General features: G+C 36.0%; 1 protein-coding gene across 2 annotated transcripts in view; it reads right to left on the bottom strand.

The window, feature by feature from the left end:
• Gpc5 (glypican 5) overlaps positions 1–19462 on the bottom strand; it is a 1239739-nt gene that overhangs the window by 826259 nt on the left and 394018 nt on the right. For both annotated transcript variants that reach the window (XM_085698195.2, XM_085698197.2), the window contains exon 6: positions 3291–3411. In XM_085698195.2, coding sequence (XP_085554321.2) covers positions 3291–3411 — 121 coding nt within the window. The remainder of the gene's footprint in view (positions 1–3290; positions 3412–19462) is intronic.

Here is a 19462-nt window from a genome sequence, read left to right as displayed (position 1 = left end):
CTTCAAAAGGATGTAACTTTGGTATCTTTGTAACAAGAATGTAGCTATGCTACAGGGCAACAGATCAGGAAGGCCTTCTCCTCAGGACTTTTAAGAACCTCTGTAGATTGGAGATCTAACTATTCCTTTGTGTGTATGTTCTTGAGTTTGTGCACTTACATAGATAATAAACAACAGCTATAAACATATTAGGTTCAGCAGGGTCTATTCATATATACACACATAATAGCTGATTGACAGATGGTAGACAGATCAATTGAGGGATCGATCGAAAGATAGATACTGATTTAATTATGTAGATATATAGGTATATAAACATATATAGAACAGTTTATTTTTTATTTTTATTTTTTCAAAGTTTATTAAAATACAAAAGTCTCCATTTCCGCCCCTCCTCCCAACACCCTCACACTCCCCCCACTCCCTCCCCTCCTCCCTCTCCATCCCCAATAGCAGTCAGGGTCTCCTACCCTGTGGGTAGTTCAAGCTCCTCCCCCCTCCCTCCAGGTCCAGGAAGGTGACTATCCAAACAGACTGGATCCCCAAAATCCAGTATATGCAGAGGAAACAAGTCCCAGTGTCATTGTCAATGGCTTTTCAGAAAGACTCCGGGCCAGCCACATTCAGAGAATCCGACCTCAATCAGAGAATCTGGCTGGATTACGTACAGCTGGCCTTGGTGAACTCTCATTAGATCCGTTCCCTTGTATCAGTGGGTGATCGCACCCCTCGCGGTCCTGATTTCCTTTTTCATGTTCTTCCTCCTTCTGCTCCTCGTTTGGACCTTTGGGGACTCAGTCCGGTGCTCCAATGTGGGTCTCTGTCTGTATCGCCATCCCTCGTCGGATGAAGGTTCCCTCTGATCTTGCCTTCCTTGCTCACGTTCTCTTTCCTTCTGCTTCTCGTTTGGACCTAGGGAGTTAAGTCCAGTGTTCCAATGTGGGTCTCCGTCTCCATCTCCATCCATCGCCAGCTGAAGGATCCCTCCATTGTATCTTCTGCTCTATAGAACAGTTTAAATGCATGTCTATTTTATATGTATATTTGTTTGTTCAGACAGCTACACACAATGATTACCCCACTACCAGATGATTTGTTTCACTTTCTACAATAATCAATGGAAGAGTGAAATGAAATCTTTGAAGTTCACTGTACTTTTCACACTTAAAGATCAGCTTGTACCCTCACTCACTGGGTCATTTGTGACCCACTATGGAAGTCATGAAAATTTTATTGACTCGCAGTACAATGAGCTGATATTATTGTTACCATTCTGGTTTATTATCTATTGTATTTTATAGTTTCAAACAATGTATTCATACAAACCAGTCACATACTACATATTATTATGAGGTGTCACTTTTAAAAAGGTAATTTCTCTGAAAGCTGTGGGTTTTGTCTTGTCTTGGTTGCCGTTGACTTGCAGCTCAGTTGGAATAGCCCATCCTTACCCCAACATTATCATGCAATGTGTGGTGCATACTGGATATAAAGATAGGCATATCAGATTCCCTGAAAAAGAAAACCTGCATTGGTCCTCTAAACCTGAATTATTGTTAAGTAAAAGTGGTAACTTCTGTCTTGAACTAGAACTGCTACAGTATAGTTCTGTTCATTTGTTTACGTAATCTTAGTCTCCTGCACCCTAAATTGATTGCCAGAACACTCAACCACAAATCCTTACTCCATAGTCTTTTCCTTGGGGAACCTCCAGCTCAGAAAGAAATGTAGAGAAGCATATAGTGAAAGTCTACTTGGCCTGTGTATGTAGTTGCTAATACAGTGACTTTGAGCCAACAGAAACTTAGGAAGCAAAACAATATCCTAGGTTTTCTTAAAGCCTCATTAGGCTATCATTATCCAGATCAATGTCAGTTGCAATGTTCTTCTTGTTGCTGTGGAGGAAAACAAATCCAATCAAAAGGAAATTTGGCAGAATGAATTTCTAGTGGGTGTGCGAGGTACAGTAACTGGTGGTCAGAGAACCACTGTGTCTAGGGCAACAGACCTCCAGGTGGCCTAGACTACCCTGCCTAGGTGCCCAACTTTTCTGCCTTCTTCCCTGTGTCTTTAGCACCTGACACAGCCTTACAGATTTCTGTCCCAGGCACACTCCACATTTGCCTTGATGGCAGCAGAGCAGAGCTGTTTCACAGTGGAGGTGTGTCTTGAAGGAAGTTAGTTTCTCTTTACCTGCTAGAGGGATGTGCATGTCTGTGCTCTCTGTTAGTCCTCATACTATTCTTCTTTAATATGCTTTTCTGAACAGAACTCACCTCTGGTTCTGCCACCTAAAAGGATTTCTGAGGTCACAGTGTGTGCAACATGATAAGCAATGTCACTTCTTCCCCAAAGAAATCTATCGCTTCGTATACTCATGTCTGTGTCTCCTTACAGACGCTCTACCGGGATTTAGGGTTTCATTAACTGAGTTCAAATGATTGTCTCTAAATAAACTAAAATGATGACAATCATACAAGTGATTCTGACAGAACTAACATGCAAATAAAATTCAGAACTATTTAGGTTTTCTGCAGTATCATACTTAAAATAATCAACTATCTACACCAAGCTTTGATTAAAATGAAGATGAATAAAGATGACTAACACATAAATTATTACATAATGACTAACAACTTAAGAAATAGTCCTTCCTACACCAAATAGTACTAAATGTGGGATTGAGGTGATATTTATAAAATGTAATGTATTATTACAATTAATAAACAGCTTCAATAAAGTATTTTTTGGATAATTATATGAAATGGTTCATATATTATGTATTAAAACAACAATGCACATGACATAAAAGAAATATTTAGTGAATACCCACTAGGAAAATTACACACATAATATCTAAAATGTGAAATAAATACCAGGAATGCAGATTATTTACTAATGTTATTTTAATAGTGCCACTTTCTTGATAAAGTTCATATAGTTATATGAAAGGCAATTCTGGCTTTTGTGACTGATATGGTTTCTTTTCATAGTCATAAGTTCTTAGGCTTATAGATTCTTTACCGAAGATGATTATACCCTAAGAGGTTCATAGTTGAAATGCTAAAAGCAAAGGCTTGTTTTTCACAGACACTGATTTTCCACCAGACCATTGGAATTGACTTTAAATGATGATGGTTCAACATAGTATTTCTGGGACTCCAGATAAAAATAATTTTTTCCAAAGGTCAATAGGATATTAGATACAATTAGTAAAATTATCAAATAGGTTAAAAGCAATCGCACTGCCTTTACAGTTGAATATACTCAAAAATCAAGCCAGCACTTACCTGGATAACATGCTTCAGTTTATCAATGATCTGGTTTATCACAGGGTCAGTTCCTCTGACTCTGACTTCAGGGTTTCCAGACTGGGCTTTCATCCCGTTTCCAACCACACGTTGAGCATAGCTGTCAGAGTGAAAAAAAGGAACCTGGTCAGAGACAACCTTCAGAGCTGTTTCAAACATTTGGTCTCAGAACAGACACCATGGCTGTGCTCAAAATACAGATGGAAAAACTTTATCACTATTCTGCTGAGGTGAAATGCTCACAGTGAAAACAGAAAAAAAAACCAGATTTTTAACTGTGTTTAACAACATGGTAGAAAGTGTATTGTGTGTTTGTGTGTGTGTGAGGGGAGGGAGAGAGAAAGAGAGAGGGAGAGAGACAGAGATTAATAATTCTTGCTGAATTACACATGTCTATACCTACACTGTCACATTATCTGCATCAATTTATTTTATGCAGTATTTAGATAAGTCCAAGTGTAAATATATCTATATACAAATATATACATATGTATATATATACATTTATTGAGAAAGACAAGCCAAAATTATTAACTTTATAATGACATAGAATCCACAAAATCTTTACTAAAGCATTAGTAATGGGATGTTTTCACAGGCAGTAAATTGTAGTAGAATGTCTTCTACCTTCACCAAATAGCAATAATATAATATCAACTTACTATTTGTGAAAATATTTAAACTCTTAAGTCCCAAAATATTTCAGTTCCTACTCTGTTCAACATTCTGTACTAATAGACTCGCTGAAAAAAGGATGTAATTCCTGTCCTCACAATGCTCATTACCTACCATTTCCTATTATTGGAAATAGAAAATGCCAATACCAATTAAGTCATTCATTGATAAATTCATTCATTACATTTTACTAGATTTCAAAGTTACCTAGTAGAATTCAGCACTTGTTTTCAGACAGTTTGCTGTAGCTTTGTAAGTCACATGAACAGCCACACCCGTTACTATGGAGTAACACCGAAGCATTGTACATAGCAGCTCTAAAGACAAGCAAACATGGGTGATACACACTGAAAATGTGGGAAGTCTGTCTGGATTCAGAAATTTGGCGAAAAGCAGGGAAGAAAAGTATTAAGTGAGCTTCTACATCAGGAAATATTAAAAGTGGATTTTCATGTAATGGGTCATGAGGTTTCTGGAGCAAATGATAACATTCTTAAAAGGAAAATAAAAAGAAGTTTGTGTACTAAGGCCTCTTCTATCAGATGGAGGTACCAACTACTGCTGGGTGATTCCATTTTCTCTGAGTAAAGTCTCCTATAGGAATCCTTCTTCTTTTCACGATATGACAAAAAGAACGCTATCCACAGTGATTTCAAATTGTTTTAATGTGATTTCTCCCCTTCTCCTTAAAGAGTTTGTGGAACTGTTAATATGCCATTTCCCATAAATTCCTAATGAAGTTAAAAAAAAACTTTGAAAGAATAAAATTGGGTTCCACTCTTATGAGCACAGTCATATTAAATAAGCTTAAGGAATATACATTTCAAACAGAACTGAAAGATACTAATTTTGTAGAATGTCATATAATTTGACTCAGATTCATTCCAGAATTATAATATTTTGATACACAGTTTTGGGAATAAAATATTCATTTAGGAATAAAATAAAATATTTTACACATTTTCAGGAATAAAATAATAGAAGCTGACACTGGGCTGTAAACAACTTAAAATTATCAATCCTAGCTATCTTCCCCAAGTTTACTGGTACAGGAGGCAAGACAAAATGTAATTCCTGGTGTGCAACATACTCCAGCATATGTTTATCTTTACTAAACTTGCAGCTCCTATCAGCAGTCAAAAACCAAAAGTGGAAACCTAATTTCTGCTACTAATTTGCTGTTTCCAATAATTTTTCATGGCTAATTTTGTGATTTTATATTCCTTACATGTCTTGAATTCTGATTCTCAGAACTGCTAAAAGATAGAATGCTGGTTTTGCAGTTGGTCCAGCAAATGTGCTGCTGTCTGCATACCTGGGTGGGAACACAGGCTGTAAAAGTACACTGTAGGCATTCATCAGTGAGTTCCTTGACAACGAGTAGATTACTTTCAACCTCTTTCTTGCTTCTCTTTCTGTTTCTGGTAGGAACTATGATGTAAATACTGGTGATTTTCCTCAAGAAAACCCTGCATATGCTCTTGAGTTACACTGATCACTGATGCTGAGGACCATACTGTGGACACTTGTTCTATACAACAATTTTCTCTATATAGAAAGTTCTAATTGTTGAAACATCAGTCTAGAAATAACTCATATGACTGACTTTATGAACCAGACTTATGAGAATATCCTTTCACAGTAGATTGAGGCTCACAGAACTTTAGAAAATAGACAATGTAGAGTCAATTTGCAATGATTAAACTCCTCATGATTTTACATATTCACTTCAATTGTGAAGACATAGAAACATTTTCAGACTACTGGCAATTTATTTAGCTTTATAACTATACATGTTATGTTTAAAAAATAACATTGTATCTATTATTTTACTAAAGTAAAAATAAATGTAATTAATTGTGAATATGTTTGATATTATTATTTATAAATAACTAATTTCTCTTATACATATGATATTTTGTGATATGATTTAGATGGTTGTAATTAATATTATTTTTAAAAGTCAATGTATGCTTTGCTTACTTTCAGTTTACCACTTCAATAAACCAATTAAGAAATGGACATTTTAAAAAGACTCAAAAAGCATGAATTCATTTTTAAAAATGTACATGAATCAGTCTTCAATCTCACTTTGTTTGGCAAGGCATGCATTGCTGCTTGCCAGGGTAGCCAAGAGAACCACAGGTAAGCAATTTCAAAACAGTTTGTAAAATAAGCAGTTGTGTGAACCAGAAAGAAGATATTTCAACACAGGAAGCATTTGGACAATTTGGATTCAGCAGGAAGCTTACACTTCAGAAAACTTTAGACAGGACTATACACACATCAATGATAAAGGAATTTATAAATACTTCACATTGGTTTTAAAAAGCAAGCTATAAATCTAATTTACATTCAACCTCTATTGATTCAAAGGATCTGTCAGAATTTAGAACTCTTTCTTTTTTTATCTCCAATCTATTCATTATAATTTGCGACTACTGAACAACTTCCTACTGATTCACAATTGGGTTAAGACAGTAATTATGAAAGGAATTAAAGTATTTTGACAATTGAATGAAAAATGAATACCCAAATTTATGAGACACTGTGAAGAAATTTTTAGAAGACAAATTCACAGCACTAAGTTCCTACATTAAAAATAATGGAGAAATCTCATTCTAATAACTTAATAGCATAATTAAAAGCAGTAGAACAAAAGGAAATCATACCCAAAAGGAGTAGAAGGGTAAAAATATTCAAACTCAAGGCTGAAACAATAAAATAGAAATAAAAATAAATACAAAAAAGATCCATAAAAAAGAGTTATTTCTTGGAGAAAATCAAGAAGTTGATAAATCAATCCCCAAATTAAAGAGCTATAAAATTAACAAATTAGAGTTCAAGGGAGAACATAACAGAAACCAAGGAAATTCAGAGAATCATATTTTCCACAAAATTGGAAAATCTAAAAGAAATAGAATATTTTCTCAATAAACATCACTTTCCAAAGTTAAATCAAGATGAGACATGCAACTTTAACAGACCTAAAATACCTAGTGAAATAGAAACAGTCTTAAGTCTTCCAACCAAAAAAAATCCCAGGGCCAGAAGGTTTTAGCTTAGAATGCAACCAGACTTTCAAAGAAGAGTTAATGACAAAACTCCCATAAATTACTCCAAACTATAGGAACATAAGGAACATTTATCCCAACTCATTTTACAAGGTCACAGCTACCACAACACACAAATCACATAAAGACCCATCAAAACAAGAAAAGCTTCAAAGGCAAACGACACTGGTATTTGGACGAGCAGCAGTGTATAGAGTAGAAAAGCATTTTTATCACCTACATATCTGATAGAGATAATATCCAAAATAATTCAAAAGCTAAAATAATTAAACATCAAGAAAACAATCCAATTTCTAAAAAATGGCGTACAAATTAAAACAGAGAATTCATTCAAATGGTTGAGAAACTAAGAAATGTCTAACACTCTTAGTTATCAATGAAATGCAAATCAAAACTACTCTGAGATTCCCTCTTAAAATTATCAGATATCAAAGATCAATCACACAAGTGACAGTTGATGCTGACAAGTACATGAAATAGCGAGGACATTCATTTGTTTCCAGTGGGAGAGCAAAATTTTATAACTATTTTAGAAATCACTGTGGCAGTTTATAAACAAACTGAGATTCGATCCATATCCATCCAACTATATCATTCTTAGGCATATGCTCAAAGGTTGCATCATCCTATCACAAAGACACTCACAAATGTCCATTGTTGTTCTACTCATAATTTCCAGAAAATGGAAGCAATCTGGATGTCCCTTAAATATGGAAATGTGGTTCACTTACAAGGTAGAACATTACTCGGCTATTAAAAGTAAAATCATGAAACTCACACTAACTACAAAAAAAGTCATTTTAAGTGTGGTAACCCAGATCAAGAAAGAAAAATATAGCATATTTTCTTATATTTGGATTTAAGCTATTTAGTCCATGAGAACTAAACTACAGAACCTAATACCATAGAGGTTATATATACAGTAAGAACTAGGTGGGAACAGAAAGATATTTCCCTAGGAATAGTAAATAGAATATGTACATATTTATAGATGTCAGGAATAGAAGGCTCAAGTAGAGTGAGAGGAAGAGAATAGGAAAATAACAGTGAATACGGAAAGAGACAAAATGATAGGACATCTGTAGAGTAGTATAGGAACCTAATACAGTAGAACCTTCCTAAAATATATATTTATATGTAGGAAGACAATATAAATAAAATTGCCAAACTATAGAAGAGAAAGAGCCCTAACTGACCATCTCTTGTCATCAAATGATGCCTCCAATACCTGGATTGAGTTAAATCTAATTGAAATATTAACCAAGGAATCTCCTAAGAAATCCCAAATAATTCAGGCTTTTGCTAAGACTATAACTTTTTTTCTCCACAAAAAGACAGAAAATCCCCATTGACTGGAGACAACATCTACTCAATTCATGGAACATTAAGAAGTTAAGCTGATAGTTATACATAATCTTCACACTTATGGGCTAGTGTTTTAGTACCAGAAATTTATCTGCATGCTATTAAAGAAGAAATGTAAATACCAAACCAAGTCTTAAAGCCTTTGTTCTGCAATGGTGTCCTGCCTATAAGATATGCTACTGCAATGGTAGCACGAAGCTCATGGGAGTAACCAACCCATACCCACTGCATGAGGTGAAACCCATCGCTGACACTGCATGGTTAACCAAGATCCTGTGACTAGATAACCGAGGGAAGTTGGATAAAACCAATATCTGTTCCACAAAAGCTTATGGCAATAAAGTGACTCCTAATGATATTCTGCTATCCTCATGGATCAATGCCTTGCTCGGACATCATCAGGGAAGCTTCTTCCTGCAATATGGTGGAAACAAACACAAAGACTCACAGCTAGACATTATACTAAGAGTGAGAAACCCTGCAACACTCAGCCCTAAATGGGATGTATCCATTAAATCCCTCTCCCAAAGCTCAGGGAAATCCATAGAAGAGGTGGAGGAAGGAGTGTAAGAGCCAGAGGAAATGGAGGACACCAAGAAAACAAAACCATTTAAATCAACATGATCAAAGCTAATATGAACTCATAGATACTGAGGCAGCATGCACAGGACTTACAGCTGTCGGCAGCAGATGGGGTCCTAGAGGTGAAAGGAGATGTGGACACATGCCTTCACCCTGAACTCAGAAGAAATCATCAGTTGATACACTTGCAGATGAAAACTTCATTTTCTCTAAGAGTGTCTCTCTGGGTAATAAATTACTCTTAAAGATAGGCTTTTTTCCAGCAGTCGATGGCCAACAAGGAATGAACTCAGGGGCATCTTTGGAATTGGTACCTTTTCTCATTAGGTCATAACAGGTCTTTTACTTTCTTTTTTCTATTTATATTGTTAATGTTTGTATTTTCATTTAAATTTCTTCCTCTATCTTTATTCTACAGGTCTTTTGTGTATATATATTGGCTACCGGTTTAGTATTTTTATGGAATTCTTGACAGTGCAAATAAGTGGGTCTCTGTTTCTTTTGTCTTCTCTTTGTTTTCCTTCCCTTTGTTTTGTAGTATTACGATGTTCCTGTCCTTGTTCTATCTTATTTTATTATATGATTATTCCTTAAAATCATGTTTGTTTTTAATGAATGATGCATACAGATGGAAGGGTAATTGTAGAGGAACTGGGAGGAGTAGTGGGAGGAAAAATCATAATCAGGACCCAATATGTGAGTCTATTTACACTAAAAGTTCAACAAATAGGTAAAACTAATAATTATTTAGAAGGTGTAAAAATTATAAAAATTACCAAAAATTTTTAAAATAAATATTTTAATATTTCCTATAAAAAGAAAATAATAATTACACTAAATTATATTGTATAAAATATCAATTAGTTTCATAAAATTAGCTACATCTATTAGGTTAATCTTACTTTCCTATTGTATACAAATGACTCAAAACATATATTTAAAATCCTTTGTTTCTGTTTATATTGCTCTTAAAAATAAAATAGTGTTTTAACTGAAATTTTGTATTTTTAACAATGTCTTTGGCTTCATCTCTGTGTACCCACGGGAACCCACAGCAGCCTACAGTATCTAGCAGTCTGCCCCCAAGAAGGAATACACCTGTATCAAACCTACATTTGTTTCTTAGCCTATAGCTTCATAGATTTCTTTTATCTCTCTCTGGTGACAACAACATAAATTTAGAGTTGGAAGAGACCTGAGAGGTCAATTCGTTCAACTCAGCCCTGCCTAAAACAAATTGAGGAGGCATGTTTGCTTCATAATTTTATATGTATGTGTTGTATATGTCTGAAGGCTTCTAAGATGACTTTTCAAAAAAGGCACAGACTCTATAAGAAAAGGATAAAGGAAAGCATGATGAAGTGAGAGAGAAGAAAAATCTATGTGGGGATAGATGGAAAGAGACACTAGTCTTTGGTCTAAAACTTTGCCCTACTTATCTTGTTGATGAAGGCCAGAAAGAAAACCAGATATCAAACAGATCGTGTTACTTACCAATTACCTGCCATGGAGAGTGGTCAAACATACTTATAAATCTTTATGTAATAGAAAATGAATAATATGATGAAAATAAAAACACATTCATGACCCCAAGGGTCTAATGATTTCATACTCCAAGTGAATTTGGCTGATATCTCACTAAGTGTGCATTCCTCCCATTTGCCCTGCAGTTTTGTAAAGCACTCTTCTGCATCCTTAGTGTACAGGTTCGACACTCCAAACATACCCAATCATCTGAGATGGTAGTTCCCTCAGCCTTTCCATTCCCTTTTCTCTGTCTCTCTCTGTCTCTCTGTCTCTCTCTCTGTCTCTCTCTCTCTCTCCATACCTGTTGCCTTTTTAAGATATTATTAAAAATTATATTCATTCATTATCTTAAAAATAAGGGGAAAGAGAGGAAAGGAGAACAAGGGGAAGAAAGAAAGAAGAGAAGGAAGAAGAGAGGGAGGGAGGGAAAGGGGGAGAAGGGGTGCTGGGAGAATTAAGTAACAATTTAAAAAATAAAAGAGTAAGATCTTGGAGGATCAGCACTTAAGGGGAGTGCTGTGATAAGGTAGAAGAGCAGTCTGGGGTCTGTAAACTGTAACCTGACAGTCCAGACCATGGGTTTCATAATTTTACTTCCGTTGTTGCTTTTACTAACCTGAACTTAGCTTTTCATCTTTTTCTTCCTCTTCTTTTCCCTGTATAATGCATTATCATTTAGCATGATAACTTCATCTTAATGAGGTTGGGAAATTATATAGATAGATTATGAGGAAAACAGAAAATGTGGATAAACAAGCCATTTAATTTCATACCAACCAGCCACTTAAGATCATTTTTTTTAAAAAAATGTAGCCTTCTTTCAGATTTCTACCCAGGCACCAGCTGAGTATATAATTTATAAACCACGTGCTACTACCTTCTCCTTTCACTGCCCCAATATATTCATGCTGATTATTGAAATATGTATTGTACCCTGAGGCAGACAGGCTACAACAGGAATCCACCTCAGCTCAGCTGCACTATTCTCACCAGGACCTGCTGACTACCCATAGCAACTACAGACATCAATCTTACCTACAGCACAGAGCAGAGAAAAGCAGCATGACATCTTCTTAGAGCCAAAAGAATAAACTAAATAAAAATGGTCATTTCTTTATATAAAATAATATTTATAAAGCTTTAAAAAACAGGAGTAGGGAAGAGACAAGAGAGAAACAGAATAGCAAGTAAAATGCAGGCACCCCCTTCAGGAAGAGAAAAGAGGATTATACTAAATCCTTTAGTAGAAAACATCCGAAAGAAATTCATGGCTGACCAGAAGACTTATTCATATTCAGAAATTTTTCTTTAAACTGTTTAACTTTGAGCCGTATGGAGAAGGTCATACCATTTAGGAAACGTGGCATAAATGGTAGAAAGACAAATATGCCCAGAAGTCAGTGTAAGAGATACCTCAGATACTTGGTTTTATAGCAAACCAAACAAACAGGAGCAGGTAGTCTATCCTCTGAGGAGTCTGTCCACAGTGGAAGGTTCAGGCAGGAATTCAGTCAGAGCCTGGGGCTGGGGTTAGGGGAAGTGAGGTAAAACAATGACAGAAGAGAAGGCACACAGGCTATGGAGTGGAGAGTTTTGAGTCAAGAATAATTTTTGTAACGTAAAAAGGAACAAGAAGAACAAGATCTGAAACAGAAACCAAAACTATGAATATTAAAAGGACTGCTGAATTCTACCAGGGCCAGGAAAAGAAACAGCAAAAAGTAGCTCATGTGAAGTCAGAAAGTGGACAAAGTCTGAGACCTAATAAATAAAAGGTCAAATACACAAGGCAGGGAGAAGAAAGAAGGAAGATTTGGTTCTTTATAAATAAGCTATGTAAAGAATATATCAAATTTTCCTTCTATTCTGATTAAATTATTATAAGTCAAGAGAGGTAGAACTGACCTGTAATCCTAACACTGAGTCTTGGAATAGGAGGATTATGAGTTCAAGTCTGCCCTTGGCAACATACTGTGCTCTTTTCTCAAAACAGTACAGTCGATCAAACAACCAACCACACAACCAATCAATTTATAAATATCAAAGACAAACAAATACAAAATAATGATGTAGAAGTTTTAAAAGCTTGAGACTATAATAAAAATATTATGAGAAACTCATTTTCAGAACCCCTCCCTGGCATAGTGAGATACTATCACTCCTATCAATAAACTGTGCACACTGCCCTTAAAAAATAAAAATGTTTTGTTATGAGTTTTTCTGACTTTGCAATTTAAAAATTTTATCTGTATACCGAATATGGCTTTAGTTTCTTCATGTATTAAAACATTGCCCAATGACATGCCAGTATAACTTTATAAATAACAAGACGCTATTGAAGAATTAGAAGGTTCTGACTCCAAGTTCCTAGAAGGATATCATTGATTCAATTACAAGAGAAATTAACTTTTACATATTTTGTGTTTATAATCACAGTGACATTGGCCATATAATGGCAAGAAAAAATTACATAAATATCTAGCCATGTTATGTTACCTATTATAATTACACTTAGGCCCAAACAAAGTTATTAAAATTGACATAAAAAAGTAGGATATTCTTCTGATTTTAGAACATTAAAATCAGAGATTCCTTTAAAAGCTCTTGTATGCTTGACTCAATGTACTTATATGGAGCCAATTGCCAAAATCACCATCTTATTACCCCATTTCTTCTGAATGTTACAAAAGATTCATAGCCTCCCAACTTCTGCTTCTGATCTCCTCCAGCTCTTCTTAGGACTATGGTGATGTGGGGTACCCCTCTGTATGCTGTGAATGTTTTATTATCATTGGTTGATAAAGAAACTGATTTGAACAATAGTCAGACAGAATTGAGTCAGGTAGGAAATTCAAACAGAGAAACAGGGAAAAAGGAGCGGAGTTAGGGAGATGCCAAAAGTCACTGAAGAAGCAAGATGTGAGACAACAAGCCATGAGCCTTGTGGTAAAACATAGAGTTATATAAATTGGTTAATTTAAGCTGTAAGATCTAGTAAATAATAAGCCTGAGCTAATAGGACAAAAAGTGTGCAATTAATATTGAGCCTCAGAATAACCATGTGGGAACTGACATGTAAGAGAGAAACCCTGTTTACATTTTGGTAAAAATCTGTCTTAATGTAATTCACATCATATTATTTCTGTTTAAGGCCTTTCAGTGATTCTTACCTCATTTCAATAAACTCTCCCCAAATCACATGATGGTCTACAATGTACTTATTTTGGAAAGTGCTCCACATGGTTATTTTCTTCAATGTTGCTAACTAATGCCCTTCTTTTCCTCACTGTGCCATGATTCTATCTAAGAATTAGGTCACAGGATTCTTGTTCTGCACTTGGCTAAGAAGCTGTGCTCTCTCTTCCCTTTTTGCATTGTTCTTTTACTAGATCCAACAAAAATTCTCACCTTTCTTAGGTCTTTCCTGAAATGTTTTTCATCTGATGCCCCATTTTCATGTTTAACAATTCTAAGTGAGGTCTTATGTAAGTTAGCTTAACAATCTTCTTATTAAAAGATTGCTCAGTAATAGATTCAGGGAATGTAGGAATGACTGCCTTGAGTTTTATACCCACTGGGGCTCCCACTAGACTCCAATGGACAGGTACCATCCAATAGTTATACAGGTATCATCCAACAGTCACACAGGTAGTCCTTGTTTACATAATTAGGCTACAAAAACAAGTGAAAAAACATGCATACAGGAAAAGCACACACAGGAATGGAGGGTTAACAAGGTTTAAGAATGGGAAGTTATATAAGTTTATTAAATTGTCAGATAAAATTAATCAAGGCAGAAAATAGCAAAGGAAGGACAAATGGAAGGGAGAAAGGGAGGAACAAATGAACAAATGGATGAATAAACCAAGGTAGAGTAAGGGAAGGGTGAGACCAGGTTAACTATTTTTGTTTAACCATGTGTAATTTTTGTAGTAAAAATAAGCTGATTGTTATGAAACTCTTATCAATGCAAAATGGTTTCCCTCCAGGGCCATGCATGCAACTGAACATAACTGAATTACATTACTTACAGAGAAAGCTATTAGGGATGTTGGAGTAGGAATCAGGAATGAAAGGACCCTTGGGAAGCCAATCCCTTGCAATCATTATTCGGGACATACAACGGTATAACCAGAAGTGTGTAAAACTATGGTAGGTTGAGAAATGAAATGTTTGTGAAATGGAACATTTCACATGCTAAAATTGAAGCTGTCCAAGCTGCCCCTGGCTCACGCTCAAGCTCTTGCCTTTCGTATCTGGAATAAAATGAAAACAGCACTGGCCATTCAGGAAATGAATATGCTCCTTAGGCTACCTATAACTAAGCCAAGCTTATAGATGAACCAGGGATAAGGGCTTTAAACTGCAACAAACTAACATGTGACCTAATGACAGTAAATACTGTACAGCTTCCTCACAAAAAGATAACAAAACTGATGAGGAGAGAGACTTTTTTTTTACTTTTCCCTCCATTAAAAATATTATTGTCTCATAAAATATACTCCAATCATAGCTTCCATTTCCTCTCTTCTTCCCAGCTGTTACCTATCCCTCCATTCCCATCCAGGTCCTACTCCATTTCTATCTCTTATTAGAAAATAACAGGCTTCTAAGAGCTAACAACAAAACGCGAAGAAATAAAATATATGATAAAGCAAAAAAAATCATATTATAGTTGAACATGGTAACCCAACAGGAGAAACATAATCTCAAAAGCAGGTACAAGTCAGATACCTACCTCATCTCCTAGTAAAGAATGCCATAAAAGTATTAATCTTATAGTTATCATATATATTCAGAGAATCTAGTACAGACCCATGTAGGCCCTACACATGTTGTTTTAGTCTCTGAGAGTTCATATTGCTTAGTTGATTAAAGAGAACCTTGTTATAGTGTCCTCTAGGTCCTCTGGATCTTACAATATGGCTTATCCATCTTCTGTGGGATTTCCTAAGTTCAGAGGGAAGGAATTTGATGGAGACCTTCAAATTAGAAGAGAACTCTCACCAGCAAGGGGCACTGATCCTGTAGCAGAAGATACAATGGAGGGGTAAGTGTGCTCCTGACCTGCCACACCAGCCCTGTAAGGGAACACACAATTTTCCCGCCATCCTTATCTCCCTGGGTATTCCGAAGGGGTGGCATCCCCCAGCTAAACTCTCTCTCCTTCTACCCCATCCCCTCTTTCAGCCAGGAACCCCTTCCCTTCCTCTCTCCCTTTTTCGGTGCATAAAATCCTTCAACTCAACCTGTGTGGGCGCCACCAGGATGGGGCACTGAGTGCAAACAGGAGGGAGTTCCTTTGTTTTAATAGCCTGCCTGCAGCAAGGTAGGACTGGAGGCAAAGTGATTCCTGGCCAGCAAGGGGCACTAATCCTGTAGCAGAAGACCCAGCGGAAGGAAGAGCCATTGGAGAGCATTTGAAGGAAGAGATGGCCAGGTGCCAAGGCAAGAATTCCTCCAACAATCTGAAAAACAACATGAAAACACCAGATCCCAGTGATCTTACGACAGAAGGACTTGAACACCCTATTCTGGAAGAAGTGGAAAACAGTGTCATTATGAAAACAATAGAGTCTCTTAAACAGGGTATGAATAACTCACTTAAAGAAATAGAAGAGAAATGTAAGAAAAAGTTTGAAGAAATGAGTAAATTCGTAAAGGATACCCTGGGAAACCAAGAAAAAACCATCAAACAGGTAATGGAATCAGTTCAAGAATTGAAAACTGAAATGGAGGCAATGAATAAAACACAAACTGAGGGCCGGCTGGATATGGAAAATCTAGGTAAACAAACAGAGACTTCAGGAACAAGCATAACCAACAGAATACAAGAGATAGAATAACGAATCTCAGCTTATGAAGACACAATAAAGAAAATAAACGCTCTGACCAAAGAAAACAGCAAATCCAACAAATTCTCATCACAAAACATTCAGGAAATTTGGGGCATAATAAAAAAAATCTAATAATAATAGGGGTAGAAGAAGGAGAAGAATTGCACATCAAAGGTCCAGAAAATATATTCAACAAAATTATAGAAGAAAACTTTCCCAACCTAAAGAACGATATTCCTATGAAGGTTCAAGAAGCATACAGAACACCGAATAGAATGGATCAGAAAAAAACATCCCCTCACCATATAATAATCAAAACACAAAGCATTCAGATTAAAGAAAGGATATTAAGAGATGCAAAGGAAAAAGGTCAAGTAACTTATAAAGGTAAACCTATCAGACTTACACCAGACTTCTCTATGGAAACCATGAAAGCCAGATGATCCTGGATAGAGGTACTGCAGAAACTAAGAGACCATGGATGCAAGCCCAGACTACTATACCCAGCCAAGCTATTGTTCACTATCAATGGAGAAAACAAAATATTCCAGTATAAAAACAAATTTAAACAATACGTAGCTACAAATCCAGCCTTACAGAGAATATTAGAAGGAAAATTACAACCCAAGGAATCCAGCATTCCCAACACTGCCTACAGTAACTCAGACATCTAGCGACCATTCACAAGCTCATCTCAAAGAAGGAAAACACATACACTCTATTACCCCCCCAAAAAATGAATGGAGTCAACAACCACTGGTCATTAATATCACTTAATATCAATGGACTCAATTCACCTATAAAAAGGCACAGACTTAGAGATTGGATACAAAAACAAGATCCAACATTCTGCTGTTTACAAGAAACACACCTCAACCAAAAAGACAGACCCCTACTCAGAGTAAAAAGTTAAGAAAAGGTTTTCCAAGCAAATGGACAATAAGAAACAAATAAGAAACAAGCGGGTGTGGCCATTCTTATATCTAACAAAATCGACTTCAAACTGAAATCAATCAGAAGAGATGGAGATGGACATTTGATACTCATAACAGGAACAATTCATCAGGAAGAAGTCTCAATCCTGAATATCTATGCCCCTAATATAAAGGCACCCACATATGTAAAAGAATCACTTCTAGAACTCAAGGCAGTCATCAAACCACACACACTAATAGTAGGAGATTTCAACACACCACTCTCACCAATGGACAGGTCAATCAGACAGAAACCTAACAGAGAAATAAGAGAATTATTGGAGGTATTGAATCAAACGGACTTAACAGACATCTGTAGAACACTCCACCCAAATAGGAAAGATTATACCTTTTTCTCTGCAGCTCATGGAACCTTCTCGAAAATTGACCACATACTCGGTAACAAAACAAACTTCCACAGATACAAAAATATATTAGTAACCACATGTGTCTTGACAGATCACCATGGATTAAAGTTAGAATTCAACAACAATGCTACCCCCAGGAAGCCAACAAACTCATGGAAGTTGAACAGTCAACTACTAAATCACCCCTGGGTCAAGGAAGGAATAAAGAAAGAAATTAAAGTCTTCCTTGAATTTAATGAAAATAAAGACACAACATACTCAAACCTATGGGACACTATGAAAGCAGTGCTAAGAGGAAAGTTCATAGCACTAAGTGCCAAATTAAAGAAAACAGAGAAAGCACACATGGGAGACTTAACAGGACACTTGAAAGCTCTAGAAAAAAAAAAGAAGCTGATTCACCCAGGAGGTCTAGAAGACTGGAAATAATCAAACTGAGGGCTGAAATCAACAAAATAGAAACACAGAAAACAATCCAGAAAATCAATGAAGCAAAAAGCTGGTTCTTGGAGAAAATCAACAAGATTGACAAACCCCTCTCCAAACTAATCAAACGGCAGAGAGAGACCATGAAAATTAATAAGATCAGAAATGAAAAGGGAGACATAACCACAGACACAGAGGAAATTCAGAGAATCATTAGATCTTACTACAAAAGTTTATATGCCTCAAAGTTGGAAAATGTAAAAGAAATGGACATTTTTTTAGATAAGTACCATATACCAAAGTTGATCCAAGAACAGGTGAACAATCTAAGTTGACTTGTTAGTCGCGAAGAATTAGAAGCTATTATCAAAAATCTCCCTTACAAAAAAGCCCAGGACCAGATGGTTTCAATGCAGAATTCTACCAGAATTTCCAGGAAGAGCTAATACCTATACTCCTTAATGTGTTCCACAATATAGAAACAGAAGAATCATTGCCAAACTCCTTTTATGAAGCTACAGTTACTCTGATACTAAAACCTCACAAAGACACAAACAAGAAAGAGAATTACAGGCCAGTCTCACTCATGAACATTGATGCAAAAATTCTCAATAAAATACTGGCAAACTGAATCCAAGAATACATTAGAAAAATTATCCTTTATGATCAAGTAGGCTTCATCCCAGAGGTGCAGGGCTGGTTCAACATACGCAAATCTATCAATGTAATCCATCATATAAATAAACTGAAAGAAAAAAACCATACGATCATTTCATTGGATGCTGAAAAAGCATTTGACAAAATTCAACGCCAATTTATAATAAAGGTGTTGGAGAGACTGGGGATACGAGGATCATATCTAAATAAAATGAAAGCAATATATAGCAAGCCGACAGCTAACATCAAATTGAATGGAGAGAAACTCAAAGCCTTTCCACTAAAATCAGGAACACGACAAGGCTGTCCACTCTCTCCATACCTCTTCAATATAGTACTTGAAGTTCTAGCAATAGCAATAAGAAACATAAGGGGATCAAGGGGATTCTAATTGGAAAGGATGAAGTTAAACTTTCATTATTTGCAGACAATATGATAGTGTAAACAAGCGACCCCAAAAACTCAACCAAAGAACTCCTACAGCTGATAAACACCTTTAGTAATGTGGCAGGATACAAGATCAACTTCAAAAAATTGGTTGCCCTCCTATACACAAAGGATAAAGAAGCAGAGAGGGAAATCAGAGAAACATCACCTTTCATGATAGCCATAAACAGAATAAAATATCTTGGGGTAACTCTAACCAAGGAAGTGAAAGACCTATTT

Source organism: Myodes glareolus, chromosome 12, assembly GCF_982192425.1.
Source record: "Myodes glareolus chromosome 12, mMyoGla1.1, whole genome shotgun sequence".
Lineage (NCBI taxonomy): Eukaryota > Metazoa > Chordata > Mammalia > Rodentia > Cricetidae > Myodes > Myodes glareolus.
This window is presented reverse-complemented; position numbering and strand designations above follow the sequence as displayed.